The sequence below is a fragment of the Arvicola amphibius genome, chromosome 14, assembly GCF_903992535.2.
Source record: "Arvicola amphibius chromosome 14, mArvAmp1.2, whole genome shotgun sequence".
Classification (NCBI taxonomy): domain Eukaryota; kingdom Metazoa; phylum Chordata; class Mammalia; order Rodentia; family Cricetidae; genus Arvicola; species Arvicola amphibius.
The window spans coordinates 41822373-41845746 of record NC_052060.1 but is presented as its reverse complement, the minus strand read 5'-3'; the positions used below and the strand labels follow the sequence as shown (position 1 = coordinate 41845746).

The following is a 23374-nucleotide window of genomic DNA, read 5'->3' as shown; positions in this document are numbered from 1 at the left end:
GTGCAATATATTTGAGAATATATTGCACAGATAAGTATCATATGATTTTCTTCATCTTATTATTTATTTTTTAAATATTTTATCCTTTAATTTTTTCTTTTCTATTCTTTTTTTGTTTTCTTCTCTCTGTGTGGGTATCTTGCCTGGATTCATCTTCTGCAGTGCCTGGGAGGCTAGAGAGGACATTGGATTCTCTGGAACTGGAGTTACAGATAATTGGTGGCTGCCATAAGGGTGCTGGGAATTGAACCTGGGTCTCCTGGACCAACAACCACCAAGGCTCTCTCCAGTCCTTAGATTTTATTCCTACTTGTGTGTGTGTGTGTGTGTGTGTGTGTGCTTCTGTCTATCTGTCTGTCTGTCTGTAGGTATGTGCACATGAGTGTAGGTGCCCTAGAAATCTAGAAGCACTGGTGTGTTGGTAGTTGTGAGTCAGCAGATATGGATGCTGGGAACCAAACTGATATTATCTGTTAAGAGATGTATGTGCTCTTAACCACTGAGCCATCTCTCCAGACCCTTTCCCATCTTTAACGGCTCATCCATTCCCCTTTTTCTTGACATTCATTTATCTGTAATGCACTAGGAAAGGTAGTAGACAGAGCTCCAAATCAGTCTCCTCTACTTACTTGACCGTAAAATCAATCAAGTCAAACACTTCAAGCCTTTATTACACCATCATTACCTCACAGTGTTAATATGTCTAAGCCAGAGAATGTATGTGGCCAACTGTGATTTGATATATGATATTACTTTAATTAAAAATAATTTAAAAAGAAACACAACATATGAAAAAAGTGTATCTAGATTTTATAAACCTAATGACTAAATGAAAATATAACAGAAGTTCATTGTCTAGATTACATTACTACTGTGACTTTATTGTGATCATTTCTATTGTTGATTGAGCCACTAAAACATAGCCGGATAGTTTCCTGAGCCACTAAAAAGAAAACAGGCTGATAATTTCTTGACCCATTGCCGTTTTAGGGTTCAATTGTATTCGTTCTATTTTGTGATCACACTATTCCTCTAACTCAGCAAGTGCTTTTCAAACAAACAATCTTTTAAAAATAGAGGTCAAAGAAAATAAAAAGTTATTTGTCAATACTAATCAGTCTGTCACCATGCTGGATAAAGAGTCACAAGTGCAATACCTGCTGACAGTGGATCAGAAGTTCAGAGGCAGCACACTGTGATCCATGCAAACCGTATAATTAACAGGCCAGAAATACAAGGCAGGAGGTACAAACTTTACTGTTTCTGAAAGCCCCAAATATATGCGTGATCAGTCAGTATTAACTCATTTTTTCCTCGAGGTACTATATAACCAGTTTCTAACTGGTAATCACTATAATAAGGAAAATTTCTACTTGGATTTTATATATTGTTTGGAAATATTTCTTTTGCTTAATTACAAATAAAATGCAAAATTTATGAGAAAATACACATAGTGTAGCAAAATAATATTTTTTTGTCCCTGCCCCTATTCTAAGCTCCAGGGGCTAGGAGACTGGTGGAGGGTACATGAATGGACTGGTGTTCATGATTCCTAGTGGGCCAGGTAATTGTATTCATGTTTTTTTTTTTGCCATTTAGATGTGTGATAAAAGACTCTTCTTATAAAAATTTTTAATCAAGGAAGAAACTAGGTAAATACGAACCTGTGCACATAAAGAGCTAAATGTCCAATAGCTAGGCAGGAGATAATAGGTGGGACTTTGGGATAAAGAGAGGAACTTGGGATACATCTAGGCATGGGAGACCCCAGCGAGACACTGAAGAAGTCAGACATATGGTACGGAGGAGAGGTAACCGAGCCACATGGCAGAACATGGATTAGTGGAAAAAAAAAAGGTTAATTTACACTATAAGAGCTAAGGTCAAGCTTTCATAATTGGTAATAAGTCTCTGGGTTGTTATTTGTGAGCTGGTGGTCCAAAGAAAATCTGACTACACACACACTAGGTTACCATCAATTCTCCTCTGGAAGGTATAGATTGGTACATGCTCCCACTGGTACATAGTCATTTCAGCTTTGCTGGGTTGTCCTAGAGTAGCTCACTTTCCCTATCCCAGAGCAATCTCTCTTTCTCTCTCTCTCTCTCTCTCTCTCTCTCTCTCTCTCTCTCTCTCTCTCTCTCTCTCTCTCTCTCTCTCTCTCTCTCTCTCACCCCCTGTCTCTGTCTCTCTATCTTTTCCTCTTTTTACTCTCTTCTTCCCTTCCTTTTTGTCTTTCTCCTCCCTTCCCTCCTTCCCTCCTTCTCAGTCTATCTCTGTTTCTATCTCTCCCAGCTTTATGTAGCTCAGGAAATTAAGTTTCTTCTCTCATCCTCCTAAATGCTGAGATTGCAGGTATCGGCCACCAACCTGATTCTGACTTTCTACTCTGTTTCAGTGGTGTGTCCATTTTATTAACAACTGAACATAAAAGAGAATATTTTCCTTTCCTCTCTCAGCGACTATATCTAAACAGTCATCAAATCATGACCCTCTTAAAAGTTTTCCACATTGATCCCTTTCATTTTGTGCTTACCCTGTCTGGATTCAACTTTCTAAATATGTATGCCTTTATATAACTGAGATCTTAATGTGATGGTAAAGTCAGGAAGAGCTCTCTAATTGGTTATCCACTAAGAAATGGCTAGCCTATAAACATACACATACAAGTAATGTTATATAGAGTGAGTGGGTTTTACTTATGTATTTAGGGATATATATGTATGCATGTAACAACAATTAATGAAACAAGAAGTCATGACTTTGAAAAAGATCAAGGAGGAGTATATGGGAGGCTTTGGAGAATGAAACAGAAGGAACAAATGAAGTAATTATATTATCTAAAAATGAATGAAATAGTTAAAAATCTAAAAATCAAGAAACGGGTTACAGAATTGGTAATCTTTTAAAATTACATGTTTTTAGATAATTGCAGACATCATCTTTGTTTTGTCATCAGGTAGACTTCTGATGTGCACAAAACTATATAACATACTATATATGAATACATACATGAACCTTCATATGAATAATTAAGACATACTTACTACATAGAACACAATGCCTTGGCATAGTACATGTCAATACTTTAAGGATCAATATTTCTCTTCTTCTTCTTTTTTCTTTCATACTATCATATATATGGAATATTTGCCAAATGTAAGTCAACAGTGGTACATTTTTTTCTCCTTTTCCCCAGTTATACTGGACTAGTTAGTTGTAAGAGTGGGGAAAGATGTAATAGAAACTGAAGAGAAAAAAATGTTGTCACTTGTATTTATAGGCTAAAAGAAGTAATAAACTTGTAATTTTATTAGTAATTAATGAAATAAATAAAAAATTACTCTCTCAACCTTACCCACTGAGAAAGATATAGGAAGATCATTATCACTGAAAGCAGCATAAAGGAAGTTAAGAGTCGTTTTTACGGAGAGACTCCTTTAGTTAAAATTTTGAATCTTAACTCAGCAGTCTGTGCTTTTTTTAAAACCCATGTAATAAGACATCTCTAAAATGAAAATAATACCATTGCTTTTTTCATGTGACTCTTAGCATTCAGATGCTTAGTCTACTTAAACCACAAAATGAAGTACCCCGTGTGGCACAGAAATAAAACCCCCAAGTGCAGCTGGAGAGCTAGCTCTACTCAGTGTGGCACAGGAGCAAAGCCTGCAAAAGCAGCTATATGGATGGCTCTGCCACTACGATTTTAGTTAAAAATCATAATCAGGTTTATTTTTGTTTCACAGAACAAACATGGAGCAGATAGACAAAATTCCTATATTATGAACATTAGGTATCAAACGCTTTGCACATTTTGTTCATATACCATTATAAAAATAGTAAGCAAAAGAACACTTCAGAATTTTATAAATAAGAAATAGAGGGTGAGAGATTAAGATTCAGTATGAAACCATCCTGCCTGACTCATAGCTCATGTTCTCTCTAATGTGTGACACTGAGCAGAGGTGTGTGTCTGATATCAGAAATTCAAGGAAGTCACAATAGTTCCTTTCTTTAAAAAAAAGATTATTTCAAAATCAGTTTAGTTCTCCCTCCATCTCAACCGTCCCACTCACCCAAGCTCTCTCCAACCCTCCCCTTCTCACTTCTCTCTCCCCCTCTCCCCTTCACCCTACCCCACCCCTACCCCCATGCTCCCAACTTTTGCCTGGAGATCTTGTCTGCTTCCAGTTTCCAGGAGGATAATATGTGTTTTTCTTTGGGTTCACCTTATTACTTAGTTTTTCTAGGATTGCAAACTATAGGCTCAATGTACTTTGTTTATGGCTAGAATCTACTAATGAGTGGGTACATACCATATTCGTATTTTTGGGTCTGGGTTATTTTACTGAGGATAGTATTTTCTATTTCCATCCATTTGCATGCAAAATTCAAGATGTCATTGTTTTTACGCCCGAGTAGTACTCTAATGTGTAGATGTGTTACACTTTCTTTATCCATTCTTCTATTGAGGGGCATCTAGGTTGTTTCCAGGTTCTGGCTATTACAAATAATGCTGCTATAAACATAGTTGAACAAATGCTTTTGTAGTATGATTGGGCATCTCTTGGGTATATTCCCAAGAGTGGTATTGCTGGATCCTGAGGTAGTCTGACTCCCAATTTTCTGAGAAACTACCACACTGATTTCCAAAGTGGTTGCACAAGTTTGCATTCCCACCAGCTAGGACAGCTGGGCAGTGGAGGAGAGGGTGCCTGAACTGGCCTTGTCCCATAGTCAGACTGATGACTATCTTGAATGTCACCATAGAACCTTTGTCTGGTGACAGATAAAGATAGAGACAGAGACCCACATGGGAGCACTGGACTGAGCTTCCAAGGTCCAGTTGAAGAGCAGGAGGAAGAATATGAGCAAGGAAGTCAGGACTGCGAGGGGTTGGTCCACCCAGTGAGACAGTGTGCCTGATGTAATGGGAGCTCACCAAAGCCAGCTGGACTGGGACTGAAAGAGCATGAGATCAAACTGGACCCTCTGAATGTGGCTGACATTTGGGGTAGACTGAGAAGCCAATGGTAATGGCACTGGGATTTGTCTCTTCTGCATGTACTGGCTTTTTGGGATCCTATTCTATTTGGATGCATAACTTTCTAATCCTGGATAGAGGGGGGGAGGGCCTTGGACTTCCCACAGGGCAGGGTACCCTGCCCTCTCTTAGGACTGGAGGGGGATGAGAAAGAGTGAGTGGGGGAATGGGAGGGAAGTGGGAGGAGGGGAGGAAGTGGAGATTTTGAATGGTATTATTTATAAAGCAATAAAAAATAAATTAAAAAACAAAATCAATTTAGTTGAGAAACATGATCCAAAGACTATCAAGACTAGAGAAGAATATCATTTCCTCAAGATTAGTGAAAATATGTACATTTTATATCTTTGCCCATTTAGATGTGTTCTTTTAGGAAATGTTTATTCATGCCTTTCTCCAAGTTTTCAGCTGAAATTTGTCAAATTGTTATTGACTGGTTTGAGATCCTACCATCTTTCAAATGTGAATTGGCTATGAGGTATGTAGTATGTGACCTGTCCCAGTGTGTAAGTTTCATCTCCATAGTATGTGAATCTGTCCACCCAGTGTGTACGTTTTATCTCCATAGTATGTGAATCTGTCCACCCAGTGTGTACGTTTTATCTCCATAGTATGTGAATCTGTCCACCCAGTGTGTAAGTTTCATCTCCATAGTATGTGAATCTGTCCACCCAGTGTGTACGTTTTATCTCCATAGTATGTGAATCTGTCCACCCAGTGTGTAAGTTTCATCTCCCTTTTCCTCTTTGTGCAAGAGCTTCTTTAGTTCAGTGAAGTCCTTCCTGACCATTTTTGGTTTTATTTCACATATTTTTAGAAGAAAATAAAAAGTTGTTATCCAAACAACTGTCCAAAGATTCCTTGCTACAAATTCTTTTAGTAGATTCAGTTTCAAGTCCTGTGCTTACATTTCTGGTCCATTTTGAGTTTATTATTTTTTTTCAGTTAATTTTGTGAAAGAGTTCAGGGTTTTTGTTTTGTTTTTGTTTTTTGGAATGTGGATAAATTTTCATTAGTCAGTTTTGAAAAGAACATTATTTTTATCATGGAAATCAATTGATGATAAAAGCGTGGGTTTATTTCTGAGCTCATTATATCCTCTACTGACACATATATTTGTTTTTATTCAAGTCTCTTGTTATGATTGATCTAATTTCTTATCAAGTTTTATGATGGCCGTAGGTTTTTTTCACTTACAATGTACTGCATCATTAATCACCAGTGAATGTGACACAGAGTGATCCAAAGTGATCTATGACCCTCATTTGTTATTACAGAAGAATTAAAATTAACAGTGTGGAAATAAGTCAACCCTGTATGCTAACAGCAAGAATGTCCATTTGTATACCGTTACAGAAAATGGTATACTGGTGCTTCCCTAAGCTAGAGTTAGTAGTGTCATATTATTTAGCAATTTCACTTCTGGAGATATGTATCCACACATACATGTATATATACACAGAAACACACACACACACACACACACACACACACACACACACACACATATATATATATATCCAAAGTTACTGAAATTAGCATTCTTGGAATTCCTACATTGTAACATTGTCAAGATCAGGAGTCAACATATGTATACATTAATTGGATGAATGGTTTTAAAAATGTAATACACTTACTCAATGGAGTACTTTTACCTTGTTGAAAGAAATATGTTTTCTATTTTAGAAAATATGGATTAAACTATTGAATGCTGTACTAAGTTAAACAAGCAAGGCACAGAAAGATAAACATCATATGATCTTACTTGTGTGGGCAAAAGTTAAACCTGTAGAAGTTAAGAGTAGAATAGTTACTGGAGGTGAGAAGGGTTGGGAAACAAGCTTGTTTGTCAAAGGCACAAGTTTCAATTAGAAAAATATATTTTTAATGTCTATTGTACAGCCTGTGACTATAGTGAGATTATATTGCACTTTTAAAAATTGCTAAGAATCCAAAGAAGAAAGTAATAAAGTAGCAAAGTAGATATGTCATTAGCTCAATTTAATCTTTCCTTAAATATACAGAGGTCAAACACTAAAACATACCCATAAATATAAGAAATATTAGTTTTTAATTAAGAGGCAAGGGAAACATCTCAGCTATCAGAATTTTATAAACAAACCATGCAAATAGATGTGAACTTTTGTAAAACTTTAGTGGTAATTTAGGGCAATAGATAAAATTTTAACCAATATTTATGAGGTTTTGATGCAACTTGGCCAAGGTAGACTTACGTATGTGACTGGTGTCTGCTTGTTGCAGGCAACGTTCATTTTATTCCTAATGTCAAGGAAATCGCACCTATTTCCTATGAAATCAAAGCCAGTCCGTTGTCATTTTGAATACATAGGAATAATACAAATCTGGAGATTAACTTTTTATAGTAAGTTTAATAAACTGTGGGAACATTTAACAATTGTCATGCAATTTTTTCATAACCAAATCTTTCTTCCCTATATGCTATTTAATTCCCCTGAGATAAGAGACATACTGTAAAGAGTGATATCATGCCCAAAGGACTGGGCTGGAGCCCTGGCAGGACAGAGGACATATTTTAAATTCTAAAGAGGAATACTTCCTTCAACTACCAAGTTTTTGCCTCTCCTTATAACCAAAAACAAAATTGGCATATTTAGCAGGCATGCAGAAGTTAGAGCTTATCTTAAGAAAAAGGTATAAAAAATTCACCCGATGATAGAGAAAAAGAAAACCTGATATAATTGGGTCAAGCTGGGTCCCTTTTCCCATAGGAAAGAGTCCATTAGCTGCCCCACAGCTTTGGACTCTGTTTCGGGCTTCACTGTAAACTGCAAGACCGGTAGAGTGGAGAGAAGCAATCTCCGTCTGTCCCTGGATTGTCCCAGCACCGTGGACCACAAGAAGGCACATCTGCAATCTGAACAGCAAGTCGATGTCTCCCCTTTTCTTAATTCGGGTGCTTTAAGTTTGGTTATTATTTCAGCATTTTTGTCAAAGTTCTGAAGGAACTCGAGCTTTTCGCATCAGTAGAAAGAAACCACTGTATAATCAACTCGACGTGGGCCATTAATTATAAAACTCTTCTTGCTGACAACCATACATTTTAGCATTTATTGCAGGCTTTTTCTGAATACCCATTTTGTTTGAATTTGCCTAGTCTCAGAGTTCTGGGAAATGATGTATTAGAAGTTCTTATGACACAGGCAGGAGAAAAATCTCATTAAATGTGAAGCAAAGTTTTATTGTCTGATGGGGAGTTCGGGGTACTGGACCAAATATCTGGACCAGATACTGCTTCTTCTAGCTGCATGTCAGCCAAGGGGAACACCAGCAACTGGGAGTGAAGTCATGACTGCCCCATGATGTATGGGATGTAAAGGATAGAAGCACTCAGAGATGAAAAGTCTCCAGGGACAGCTAATTAGCATCTTTTTTATACTCAAATTTTACTGGTGTAAGCCTTGTTTCTTATTTTAAGACAAAAATCTTATTTTATGACAAAAATTTGTATAAAATGTATTTGTGAAAATTGCTTTGCTAAAAATACATACGTTTGTTCTTTGACTCTATATTTTTCTCACTATTTGTTTGTCCTTCCAGCCTTACTTTGATTCATTTTTATTTATATTTATATTTTAAAACATTTTAAGAAATTTCCAATTTAGACCTAATCATTTTCCCAAGGAAAAACCAATAGAGCATATTTTACATAACATATTAATAGCTTTTGCATATGAAATTACATGTTCCAATGTGGTTTTAAATTTTTTAATAGCAATTTTGAAGGAGGAAGAGCAAGACAATTTTGAATTATCAGACATATGTTAGCAACATAAGACTACAGTATACCATTATAGGTTGCTCCCTCTTTAAAGCTTAAGAAGCTCAGGTTAATTGTGGATGTCACTGTAAGACAAATGGCTATGCTGAGCTTCCTTGGCCTCAGAGCAAGGCTTCTGTTGCCTTTGAGCTTTCTACTCTGAGACAGTTAACCGTTGCAGACCCTGGCTGCAGACTTTCTTAAGGTGTCACAGCACTGCTGGAGAATTCCACACTTTAATGAGGAGGACCAGAACACCTGGAGTCCGACCTCTGCTGACCCTTGATTCCTTCCACGGATAGCCAAAAAGAAACAGTCACAGTGTGAGACGTCTCTCAACAAAATAATGAGATGTATGCCTAACCATTAACATATGAACTCTACCTGAGTCCCGCTCAATAAGACTTAAGATGATTCTTTTAACTACTATGAAAAGACCTTTCTCTTTCTCTAAATGATGTGATCTCCTGTAAAGATGGAAAGATATGAACAGAATAACTTAAGTATCTAATAAACAGATACACTGGCCGAAAACTCAGGCGAAACAAATGCTAACAAATGTGAATGTGATATGTAATAACGATTAATGAAAGCAGAGGCCATAAATTTGAAAGAGAGAAAGAAGGGATACATGGTAGGGTTTGGAGGGAGGAGAGGGACGGGTGAAATGATGTAGCTATATTATAATCTCAATAACGCACAGCCAAGCTACAAGGAAAAGGTATTTTCTGGACACAACAGGTCAGATGTACATATGAAATCACAATGCTGTCAGGAGATTATTATTATTATTTTTTTTTGGAGACAGGGCCTCACTATGTAGTCCTGGCTAATCTTGATCTCACTATGGAGACCATGCTGACCTTGAACTCATGAAGATCTGCCTACTTCTGCTTCCTGAGATCTGAGACTGAAACTGCGAGCTTCCATGCACATCAATCCTTATTCTCCCAAAAAGTCTAAGTTAATCTATTTGTCAAATATTTTTAAATCATATAGACTGTAAGTATTTGGATTAATTTAACAGTGTTAATTTATGTGTGTGCTCACTTACCTATAAGCCTATTTGGTACCATGCAAACAATATATGAACACAAGCATACATGTAGAGATAAAACAAATATACTCATCCACATAAACATATGCAAAAACATATGTAATACATTAAGGATTACAACTATTTTATATTTTTGATATAATGATCATTTATATGTTTATACTTGTAATATAATTAATATATTTTATTAATAAAATTTTTCATTAATGTAAATTTCTCAGGAGCACCAATCTATTTTGAATTGCCCCAGCTTTAATCTCAAATTTAGCCTTTTCAAGGTTTAACTACCAGCTGAAATCAGGTAGAAAAATTTGTCTCACGTATAATGTTTGTTTTGCTCCTCCAATAAGAGATAGCACTTTCCAGCACTAGGAAAGTTAGCTGGTAGGGATGAAGCTTCCAAGTCAGTATCAACTTGATTTCAGTCCTCTGACTAGAAAGACAGAGCACACCTATCATCCATAATATAATCTATTATATAATCTACTATATAATCCCCATCATCCAGAGGTAAGGCATTCCTATCACAACCATGCCTGTCATCCAGAGGCAAGTTATCCCTCCCAATCACCCATAGGAATGATAACTATCCATGACCTGCTCAAGGATGAGGAATAAAATGACCCAGGACCTACTGCTAGCCGTTACATGAGGCAGGCACTTTTAAGTGCTGACTCTTTGTATTAATAAGCCATTAAAGCTACTTTCCTTCCTAGCACTTTAATTTCCATGATCTTAAAGTGAGCTTACTTAGGAATAGGCCAGTCTCTATGTAAATATTTTCTTTGTCCAAGGGGAGTATTGCTTTGGAAAGAACTTCTGTGTTCTTGCATGTTGCAGATAATAAATCACTCACTACTAGTTTTTTATGTCTTATATATGCTTATATTTAATTTTCATTTATCATCACAAGAACACATTGTGTTCAGTTACAGCATATCCTGAAGTACTGAGAATTATGCCTGTTTTATATATCTCATGTGTTAAGATTTATTTTTGATAGAAATACATGACGCCTGGATCTGATTCTGCCTTCCCTGAACTTGTAATTGAAAATGTGAGATACCAAGAACAATCTCTGGAAATCTTTTCACATCACTGTTAAGAAGTCAAGACCTATATGCATCTTTTAAAGTAGAGTTACTCTTTCTTACATTTTAATAAAGGAAGAAACACTTTTACTTTTCAAGGATTAATGGAAAACCTGAAGGAAACACAGAAACGTTTCCAGGCTTTCCAAAATGAATCTTTCCCACTGCCAGCCAAGGAGGTCTGGGAGATTAGTCAATCAAAGGATTCAGACATGTGGTGCTGGCAATCAATGCACAGCACAGCGGCAAAGCATTCTCTGATCTCATCCTGTAGCACAAGGCACAGCAGAGGAAGCTAGCCAGAGTGCACAGACAGCTATTTGTCCTGAAGTTTCATTGTCTCAATTAAAAACAGAGAGTGGTAATGAGATTCAGTCCTGCCAGTAGCTTTAGATGTATGTGGCTTTGTTTTTGGTTCTTTTCCACCGAAAGAATGCAGTTTTAAAAGAGCCAACCATATGTTTCATCTTTCTCTGCTGGATTAAATTATTTGCATACTTTCAGAAAGATGTGAAGCAAATATATTCCGACATGGCCGACTGATTCTTCAGTCCAAACAAAATAAAAAACTGAGTGAAAAATATTTGATAAACAATCATTATTTTCTATCTAAAATTTCTATGATATTTACTCTTGTTGTTGGAGATGTTTTGAAACAAGGTAGAAACTTCAAAAGTTATCTTTCATCTCTAAACTTTGTTTTCCTAGAAAATTTACTCTTAAAATAGTTGGCATATACTTATATGATTATATATACTTAAAACTTAAGACATATAATATTTAACAACATATCCTTGTATTATGATTAAAAATAATAAAGGATATTCCTACAATTTTTCAGGGTCCAGTAGGGAATGACAAAAGAGAAAATATATTCAGAAAACAATGTTTACTGTAAAGAAAAACTAATAAAAATGACAAGACAGGTATTTTAACAAACTTTTGGATAAAAATGCATGGTCATAAGGAGGAATGTGGCATGAAGGTATAGAAATGTAAGACAGTTATCAACACAGGCACACCACTGTGCTGTGAGGCATAGCACTTGGGACTCTTCATGATATTAACACAAGATGGATCTGGGTAACCACCATAGCCTAAAAGTTCTTTTTATTATATTTAGCTTATTTATTGTGTGAGTATATGCCCAGTTTTGTATATGATTTTGCATGTGTGGAGATCAGAGAACAACTTGTGGACACTCTTTCTCTTATGGGATCCAGCTGAGGTTGGCAAATTTGGTGGCAAGTATCTTTACATTCTAAGCCATGGAGTCAGTCTATGGAGTGTTTTTTTTTTTTTCCTAATTTACAGCAAATAAACGGAAGTATAGAGAACTGAACTGACTGCTAAAACCCAGATAAAAAGATGCTCGCATATTCAAAAAGCCAGCATTTCAGCAGTTGCTCAATTACTCTCTTTCCTGTTGTGGAATATTAGCATAAGATGTATTACATTTGCTTATGTTGTGGAATATTTGTGTAATGATGCAAAGATGTGTTACCTTCTTTTTATATTGCATTTCTTTAACTCAGTAAAGCTGTGTACTTTGCTTGCCTAAAACACCTGATTGGTGTAATAAAGATCTGAACAGCTAATAGCTAGGGAGGAGAAGGATAGACAAGACTGGCAGGCAGAGAAAATAAATAGGAGGAGAAATCTAGGCCCAAGAAAAGAGAGAAGAGGGAGGATCGAGAAAAGGAGGGGCCCAGCCATGCAGCCACACAACCAGCCATGGAGTAAGAAGGAAAAAAGGTAGATAGAAGAGAGAAAGATAAAAGCCCAGAGGAAAAAGGTAGATGGGATAATTTAAGAAAAGCTTGCTAGAAACAAGCCAAATGAAGGCCAGACATTCATAAGTAAGAATAAGACTCTGTGTATTTATTTGGGAGCTAGGTGGCCGCCCTCAAAGAGTAAAAAAATGAGCTGCACTGTACTACAGATGACAATGTGTGGTGAGTTCTCTTTTTGATAGTACAAGTATACTTTGTTACTTTCAGTGTTATTTCTGGGGAGTTAAAAGACAAAAACTATTAAACCAAAGTTCAATTTAACAGCCTAAAATATGACTTGGGAATTAAAATGTGGAGAGAGAAATACACTTTCACTTTCTTTGCTCAACAAGCTTGAATGGGTATTTTCTAAAGTAAGAGCAAGAGATGGTACCACTAGATTTGAAAAGTGTAAAATATACCCTTTCCTAAGGTTGCTGCCTTTGCCCCTATGGTCAAAAGATGTCTCAGGGCATTTCCCCTTTCTATTCATGTTAAAATTCATTTATTGAAACCTAGTGTCTGGAAAACCTATATCTTTTGTCTTGATTCTGTCTTGATAAAAATTCATAGGAATCCTAAAAATTTCTCATTCAGTTAACAGAAAAAAATTACTAGAACCAGATATTTGTATATGAGTATGAGTTCTGCATCAGCATTCAGGCTGTCTACATGAAGAAGAGAACAACATAGCATTAGAAGGGAATGTCTTAGCTAATGTCTTGCACTAAATGATGTGCAAAAGGTACCAGGTATAGAACCTTGGGAAGTTGAGTCTCAAGGGTCCTGCATGCACAATGCTAATTAGCATAATGTTCTAAACAGTAATTCTAAGATTCCAGGAGGATTCCTCTGTCTCAGTCACACGTGTGTTATGGGATGCATCTTGTCACTGCCAAGTATCTTAAAGTCACATATAGGAAAATGTCACTACATTTTTTTCTCATTCAAATTAGAAAGAAAAGGTAGGGTTTATTTATGAAAATATTATGCGAGAAAGACTGAAAACAAACATCTCTATTTCCAAAGTGAATGAATTCAATTTTAGCCTCGAGGATTTAGCTTGTTTCAGATAAGATCTCATGTCAGAAAAATGAAACATTACAAATGACTCTGAGACAATTTCCATGGTTGTTTTAGAGATACTTGAATAAAACTATGATGACGCTCAAAAGATTAAATATCATATTTCATTTATTTACCAAAACACTCTAAATATGAGATGTTAGTTGCCTTCCATATTTTTTTACACAAGGCCAAATGAATTATTAGAGGATTTGTGAAGCTGTAGTATTGTACTGGATACATCATTCTAGATCCTACTTATGAACTAGGATTCTAGAATGCTAACAGTTCTTTTAAGTCAGGTTGTGGTTTGAGAACTAGACCTTTAATATCTAAATTTCCATGTGTTGTTGTTTTATTAAATCAAAAAATAAACTTCCAAGAGTCTGGGCAATGGCTCAGCAGCTTCTTGCACAAGCATGAAGATCTGTGTTTGGATCTCCACCATCCACATAAGGGGTCAGGTGGATGTGCTTCACCATCCACTTAAGGGACCAGATGAATGTGCTCCACAATCTACTTAAGGGATCAGGTGGATGTGCCATCCATAATCCTAGACTTGGGCAACAGAGGCAAGAGAATCCTAGTGTTCACTGGCCAGACAGTCTAGTTAATCAGTGTTCCAGGTTCTGTCTCTCCCAAAATAAGGTGAAGAGTGATAGAAAAAGAGATGTGATAACAACCTCTACTGTCACAATGCACATACAAGGTGCACATACTCACACCCAAACAAGCATACACACGTGTACCACAGAGATAATTTTTTAGCTTAGTTATGTACTTATGATGTGAATTATGTTGGAGTTAAGTACTTTTAATAGTTTTCATACATGAAATTTTAGTTAATATTTCAGTAGCCAAAAATCTATGATTCTGTCTCCCAGTCAGTAGAAGAAAGTAATCAAGGTTCAGTTTACTTTTCCAGGTAGTATATTATTCTCACAATAGGACTGAAGTAGTCCGATGGCATATTGACAAAAGGCGATACAGCAAGAAAGCCATCTTCCTTAAGACTTTATAAAAATATCACCTCAGTTTTAAATTGAATATTATATATCATAGTAGAGTGCAAAATAGTCTGTATTCTTCAAAAAAGAACTTTGACAGGATTTTTAACCAATAGACATTGAGGGTAAAAACAGAAAAAGAAATGCAGTCAACTTTGGCAATTCTGTTACGTGTTTGATATTTATATTTTGCTCTTGGCTGAGTATACTTTTCCTTGAAGTGCTGGAGTCCAATATGTGTGTAACATACAAAATTTTAAATCAGACTATTTACTATAATTAGAGACATACTAATTACATTATAAGGTATATCAATTTTTTGAAACTGTAAAATATACATAAGAAGATTTATTAATGTGTTGTGTTGCTCATACACTTTTATTCCATTAAAGTCCAGTTTTTCACATGTGATTCAAATATTGGGACAATAATACAGAGTGCTCTTCAGCTCTCTTTTGTATCTTCTTTTTATTATGTCTTTTATTTTTTGAGATTAATATAATACATACATTCCTTCTTCTCTTTCCTACTTCCAAACTCTCCCATACATACCTCTTTTCTCTCTTGCAAATTCATGGTCTTTTTCATTAATTGTTATATGTGTGCATGTGTGTGTGTGCACGTGCATGTGCACGCGCGTGTGTGTGTTCAGTCTGTAAAATGTTATTTTTATGTTTTTAGGGCTGATCATTTGGTATGTGATGATCAATTGGTGTGCTCTTCCCTGGGGAAGACTATTTCTCCCTCTTTCAGGCACTGAGCTCTCTTGGGCTTTCCTCCCGCCACTTAGCATGTCTATTTTCATTGTCCTTGTTTAGCTCATTTTTTAGGCAGTCATGATGGTGAAGATTTATGGGTGTAGTTTCTGACATTACTGTGCCCCTTCGATCTTTTTGAATTCCATAGGTCCATGAAGCATAGACCAATTTTGAGTCAACACTATAATGTTCCTGATGTGTTGTTTATGGGGGGAGGGTGTTACTTTGTTTCCCAAGACTAATGGCTTTAACCCACAGCTGATTACAGCCAGTGTTCTAAAAATTTATATCTTTAGGTAATATATATGTAAAAACTGAGAAGGGGTGGTTAATCCCAATTTACCTAAAAGTTTCTTGTCATTTAAAGTATCGAACATACTAGGTCCCATAAACTTAGAAAGTCAATGTATTGGCTTTCCTTCAAAGGATTAAATATATAATGTCTTACACACAACTCTAAAGATTATAGGAGAGACAGAGATGGAAAGAATGGCTCAGTCTCTCTTTTGAAATTTTTCTGTCTTTGAACTCATTGTAGACAGACTGGGATTGAATTTGCTTTCTTCTGACATTAGCTTTCTAAGTGCTGCGATTACACGAACCAACATGCCTGCTAGCTAATTTTATTTAAGTATATTTAAGGTGTGTTTATTTCTATATGTTTTTAGAAGTCAGTCACACTTATATACACATTTATTTATTTATTTATTTATTTATTTTCTATGTAATTTCAAAACATGTATTCCAAACAAGTATATACAGCAAGTACACTAAACTTGTTGAGAAATGGAAGTTTTGGAATAGGCATTAAAAAGGAATAGAAAGAAACCTGTCAGTCAACAGTATACACATTTATTATGTGTCAGAAAAAATTAATTCAGCTGCTATTTTTTTTTTTTGATTTTTCGAGACAGGGTTTCTCTGTAGCTTTAGAGCCTGTCCTGGAACTAGCTCTTGTAGATCAGGCTGGCCTCAAACTCACAGAGATCCACCTGCATCTGCCTCCCGAGTGCTGGGATTAAAGGCATGCGCCACCACCGCCCGGCTCAGCTGCTATTTTTTAAAACAAGAAGAAATGAAGAGATGTCTTTACTTTAAGATTTAGGTAAAATGAGGATTACTATAGAGAGTTAGACGCATGGATAAGCTGTGAAGAAATCTAGGGTTGAGACAAGATATGACTATGAAGTATGTATGATTGGGATGTCATTTTACATTATTTCAGAGATAGATAAATGAATCATAACTTTTAAGTGCCCTCTTTTCTAAAATATTCTAGAAAAGTAATGTTCCAGATTTGGTTGGTATTGTACCAACTACTAAGTGTAGACAATAAAATCGAGGAAACTTTTATGTCTCATTTTTACCAGTAATGGTAAAGAAGAAAAAAAGACAAATTTCCTCTTGGTTTTGTTCTCAGTAAGACTTTATATTAAAATAAAAGAACAAGTATGACATTTTATTTTTTCCTAGAAAAATATTACATGTATATGAAAAAATTAAAATATGTAATAATAATACACTTGGATTTCTTGAAAGTTGTTCTCTAAACTCCCATACAGAGCCTGTGACACACAGTGGTATTCCCCAATAATGATGATAATGATAATGATGATGATAGTAATAATAATGAAAGATTTCAAAGAATATCAAGATTTATGAGCATCCCATTGAAACATTCCCTGTCTTAGGTTTTTTTTCTCAGTTGATAAAGGGATAGTTTGTTTTGGCATATAATTTTTAAGATGAAATTTTTTTCAAAAAAATTATATATATTTCATATCTGTAGCTAGTCAGAAATAGAGTGGTCTTACTTTCTAATTTCAAATATAAAAGATTGTGTATATTATTAATGTGATGTGTCTTGTTTAGCATCATTTGTCAGTAAAGGATATGGTGTCAAAATGGAGTAATTTGTTACATGATATTTTAAAACTTGGATTGATTTTTTTTTAATGAGACAGTAGTAGATAAGATGTTTTAAGATAGCAAGATTTTAAAGGGACTCTCATAAGGTAGGTAATATTCCAATATTCACAAGTCCTAAATGAAATAAATAACAATGATTGACATGTTTATCAAATGATGCCAAAAGCCTATTTCTGAGTAATTTTAATATTTAATGTGAATGATCAGAAACAAAATTTTCAAGTCATTCAGTGATGTGTATAATACCACTGATGAAATACTCATTCCTTAAGGAGATGTATAAGGTTGTTGATAAAGGGAAAGAACAAACAAAGGAGAAAGAAAGAAAAGGGAAGAGAAGGAGGGACAGAGGGAGGGAAGGTAAAAGAGAGAAGGGAAAGGACAGAGGGAGGGAAGGAGGAGAAGGTGAAGGAGGAAGGAACACAGAGGGGGAGGATTAAGAAGGGGGGTGGAAGAGGGAGAAGAAGGGGGTAGAAGAGTGAGGGACAGGAGACAGGGTGGAGGAGAAAATTCCATTATTTTAACTTTTAGCAAGCTGTGCCACTCGGGGAATAAAGGCAAGTTTGAGCAGATTTCAGAGTACAGCAGAGGAGCTCTGGTTGAGCACCATAAAAAGCAGCTACACATGCAGAAATAAATATCAGCTAGATTCCATCTAAGAAAAACTTTGACAGTTTCGGGGGGAGTACTAAGAACGAGCCACAAAGGCGAGCGACAAAACAGCTGTAAGGATGTAAGGTCTACTGCAGACAGACAGACAGACACGAGCAGATCTTCAGGGCCGAGGTCCGCAGGAGGCCAGCAGCAACCTAAAGATTATGTAACAAGAACACAGAAGGCATTTGGAAAGGTTGAAACGGGATATGAACGTACATCGTATCAAATGACACCAGTCGGTTCTCCCTTCCCTCTCGGAAGGGACCCAGTCTGCACCAGTTAGGTGCAGTTAGGTGGGACAGTACCTTTCGTTTAGCCTTCAGCTGCTCATGGTACTTGTCACAGGTGTCTCCTGGGATCTCTCCTCCCCAGAGAGTAATTCCAACTATGGTGTAGGTGACGCCCATAATGAGCAATGGGAAACAGTACACCAGGATGATGACAATGATGTGGTACCTGCAGAGAAACACACACACACACACACACACATGAATGCTGAAGACTACTTTGGAATGAGACATACGGGACTTTGAATTTGTTGAGCTTTAAATCATAATACAAATGCAAACCGTTATTTTCATCTTCTTGCTGTCTTCATTTCACAAACCTATCAAAATATCATGCAAGCATTGTAACCTAGGGTCATGTATCAAATGTTTTAATTGCTCATTTCCAACCTGTAGCTTATTAATGAAAATTTATAAATGAAGTCTTCTCTTAATATATGCACAGTCCCTTCACTTAGAACCAAAGGTGAATACCCCCCACTCTGTTGTCCTTTATTTAGTAATTGCTGAGCTAAACTATTGAGGTGAATCCTAAAAGGTAAGGGTGAAGGAAAGAATATGTCAGCCGTGATATGTTTATGCCACACGAGACTATTCTATTTATTCTGGTGACATCAGACATTCATAAAATACTTTTCCTTCTGCATGAAAAGAGGCACTCTGAGCCACATTGTGCACTTCTTTTGATTTCCAAAAGAAAAACCCTGTGAAAACATTGCACACATCTCTCCACAGTCATGGTACGTTTGATTGCCTTATTAACTCAGATAACAAACTCACCATGCGTGATAAACACACAGCTTTACAAATTGCCAAATATAATTTTATGATTCTGTACTTTTCCATGAAAGCAACAAGGATGTCATTAGGGAGAAATGGAAGCATAATCTATAATATTCTGGTTTATACACATATTTGCATTTTATGTGGTTTCTACTGTCTTTTGAAGACTTTAATTAATGAGTTTATAACGGTGGTTCGTCTTCTAAAATAAATCTTTTTTTTTAAAAAAAAATTATTTATTTTACATCCCAGCCACAATTTCCCTTCCCTCCATTTCTCCCAGTATGAGAAGTAGGGTCCCAAAAGCCTGGGAAAGCATTGGAAACAGCCCCTGTCCCTGCTGTTAGGAGTCCCACAAGAGGACCAAGCTACACAACTGTAAAACAAACACAGCATGCCTAGGGCAGTCCCATGCAGGCTACCTAGTTGTCAGTTCTGTCCCTGTGAGCCCCTATGAGCCCAGGTGAGTTGATTCTGTGAGTGAAGGACACCGTACAAGAAATCTTCAACCTCCTTGCCTATCTTCATCCTGGTAGCTAAGTACTGATTTAAAATCAATGGGGAGGTGATTCAGAATAATAATATGCTCTAGGTAGGATTATTCATAATAATAGGTAGTATTGGCACAGATTAATAACCATGCCTGCCTTCTCTTTATTAGAGCCTCCCACTTGGCCGAGAGAAAACTGGAAATGGAGATTCCTAAAAGAAGTCATGGCTGGTCTTGTACTAGTTCTCGTCCTCTAGAACGGACATTCATTGCCCACCTCTTTCTGATCTAATATCTTTTTACCAATAGATGAAAATGAGTTGGAATCTATTAACTTAGCAGGCCACGAGCTTCCACCGGCCTGAAAGCTAAGGATGATGTCAGATAGCATCTTAGGCCTATAGAAAACTTTCCCCCACCTTTCTGTATCCATCTCTCTGATGTACCCACCAATGTATTTTAAAGTTGTCTTGATTTGTGTCCTTTTCTGTTCCATAAAACTTAATGAAGCTTCTTCCACATTGGAATATAGAATTTAGAGTATCCTAAATCTGTGTTCATGGGTCATGGTCACTCAAAATGGCTCCAGAATAAACTATTTTTTACTCCCTTAAAAAAATACGTCTGGACTTTTGGGAGATCAGAGCTGGATAAAATAACTTCAGAAGAGGTGACTGCAGGCCAGGCATGGCTGCATAGTTCTTTGACCCCTTGGGAGGTAGAGGCAGGCATATTTCTTGGAGTTCAAGGCCAGCCAGAACTACATAGAGAGACCTTGTCTCAAAAAATTGATAGTTCCTGGCAACATTTATTATTTTTAAATGTCATCAATGATAGGAAAACAAACAAGTTCATTTAAATTTACAGGAACAGAAAAAAAATCAAATTAAACAATTACATTGGCTTTCTCTTTTACTTTTTTTCAAGTTAGGTCTAAAATATGAAATCCCAATTCTATCAAATGGCATACCTATTTCTTTTTTAATTTAGTGGTCATAACTTTTCATGCTGAAATGAACAAATACAAACATATGAAAGCAAAACAAAATTAAAACACCTGCCAGGACTTCCTTCCACTGCAGCCAGGCTTCCTAAAAGAGCAATCAACACACTGAGCATTCGTTCCCACTTCTAGCTCCTCAGTCAATAACACCCTGCTGTCCTTGGCACGTTGCTTCCAGCTTTTACCACCCTGTTTAGGAAATGCTAGTGCTTCTCCAACAGAAGTCATCACTTCTCCAATTAAAAACCTTGTAGTTTTCCAAATCAGCATATCAGATCACAGTGTATTTTTATATTTCTTTCCCCAAGTAGTATAGCAGCCCAAGTAGTATAGGAAGTGAATTACTGGATCATAACTGCATAATCCCCCCCCATCTTCATTTTCTTAAGTGTTTGATAGACTGAGTCAAAAATTGTCTCAGGAAATTAGACTAAGGAAAATAGACTTACGTGAAATGTTGCTTGGGACCCTCTGGCCACTGCACATAGCAAAGAGTACGTCCTGGCATGACTTTTATTTTGGAGTAAAGACATTGAGGGAAGGCAAGTAGAAATGCCAAAATCCAAATACTCCCAATGACAATCTTAGTGGCCGTGGCAGACAGTCTTGGTTTCAAAGGGTTGATAATGGCCATATACCTAGGTGAAAAAAAGAAGAGTGTCCTGTCATTTCCTTCACTATTGGAATTGAAAATGGAACTTCAAAGGTGCTTTAATGGATGAGTTTTAGAACTTAAATTGATAAGGATTTTGCTTTTACAGGTAGCGCAGATGGAGAACTGTGGCACTGTCTCAGGCATCGGCAGATCTAGGGTTAAATCCTATTCTGAGACTTGCTTAACCATTTGGAACTCAGCCTCATTATTTTAAAAATAGAAATAGGAACATCCACACCTTAGGGGTGCAGTAAGGATCAATGGAAACCATATAAGTAGAAGTATTGATTACTTGGTGCTGTGCCTACAACACTATCTGAATTCATAAATGTATTCTGGATGGAACTGAAAAGGTACCTACTGAATGCCTGAAAATACAGGCTTGTTATCTCAGTTTGTTATCTCTCTCTCTCTCTCTCTCTCTCTCTCTCTCTCTCTCTCTCTCTCTCTCTCTCTCTCCCTCCCTCCCTCCCTCCCTCCCTTCCTTCCTTCCTTCCTTCCTTCCTTTCCTTCCTTTTTTTTTGGTCAGGGCCAAGAGTCAAGCATGGGCCTCACTGCCACTAAGCTATATTCTCAGTCATCAATTATCATTTCTTTTATGCCTCTTCTGGCTTAATTTTTTATATAAAAAATTAGGGTTAGGTAACATGGATAATAGCTAGATGCATGACAAGGAGAGAAAACCCCGTGCAAAGGCTGTGGCCCACACTGTCAAAGTAGCAAAAGAATTCAGCTGTGGTGACTATGTCAAGCTGGATAGAGTTTTGGCTTTCATGTTATTCAATAAGTTGAGTTTCTATTGCATCATGGGAAAATTCGTAATCATCCACAGCCTCGGTAGTGTGGATGCAGCAAATGCATGCTTAGGCTCATGGGAACTGCCTCACCAGTGTGGATACAGCAAATATATGCTTAGGATCATGGGAATGGCCTCACCAGTGTGGATGTAGGAAATGCGTGCTTAGGCTCATGGAAACGGCCTCACTAGTGTGAATGCAACAAATACAAGCACTTCCAGTGTTCAGTGACTTCATGGAAAAGCACTTCCAGGGCTCAGTAATTCAATGGAAATGATGCTACACCTGAAGACACTGTAATTTCACTGGGTGTAGAAGGAGTCAATTCTCGTAATTTTATTTAACATACATCTATATATACCAAATTCTTTTCTGAAATGAAGAGCAGCCTTGAAGCTGTCACAGTAGATTGTCCTTAATCTCATAGATATCAAGGTTATCAGTAGAGTTTCCAAATTGTATTAGTCCTTAAGTTGCGATGGTACAAATGTTTATTTAAACGTTAAAGTGGAGAAAGCAGTAAAAAAAAACCTTAAAACTCAGATAATAAAGATCAAAGGGGAAGCTGTTCCTGTGGTTGATCTTGTTTCTTAGTTATATTTTCATGACCTATTCCAGTTGATTATAGCACAAATTTTACAAAATAATTTCAAAACTTCCACTCAGTCACCCATTCACACTACCATCATGTCTTGTTTTCAAGAGCTGGAAATTGCAACAGGTTTGTGTTTGTGTGTGTGTGTAAAACTATTGTTAAAGAATGAGAGGTTTTGAAGTTTAGGAGTGTGAGGAACACAGGCAGAATTGACTGGAGCAACGGGAAGGGGGATGATGTAAATTCAAACCTCATATAAAAATGGCCAATAACAGCAACAGCAAGGGTTTTCTTGTGAGTTTGGAGGAATTTGGATGGGAGAATAGAATATGAATTGTCAACACTGAATTGTGCTTGCTTAGCAACAGTAAAACAAGATGCTTTTAAACTTTAGAAGATACGATTTTAAATTTATGCAATCCCAATTCTATAAAGTAATGATGACTCTAGAGGATTATGCTAAGAGTAGGTAAAATGATAGTTTATAATGAAAATTCTTCCTTAACAGAATTAAGTAGGAGACTGAATGTGAATTTAATCCACAAGGAATTCAGGAGTTGAGGAAAACCCCACCATATTAAG

At 36.6% G+C, this 23374-nt stretch overlaps 1 protein-coding gene across 1 annotated transcript in view; it reads right to left on the bottom strand.

The window, feature by feature from the left end:
* The window catches only part of Tacr3 (tachykinin receptor 3), a 63909-nt gene that overhangs the window by 19545 nt on the left and 20990 nt on the right, over positions 1-23374 (bottom strand). Inside the window, exons 2-3 of the mRNA XM_038311925.1 lie at positions 21195-21383; positions 18488-18638 (exon numbers count right to left, since the gene is read on the bottom strand). Coding sequence (XP_038167853.1) covers positions 18488-18638; positions 21195-21383 — 340 coding nt within the window. The remainder of the gene's footprint in view (positions 1-18487; positions 18639-21194; positions 21384-23374) is intronic.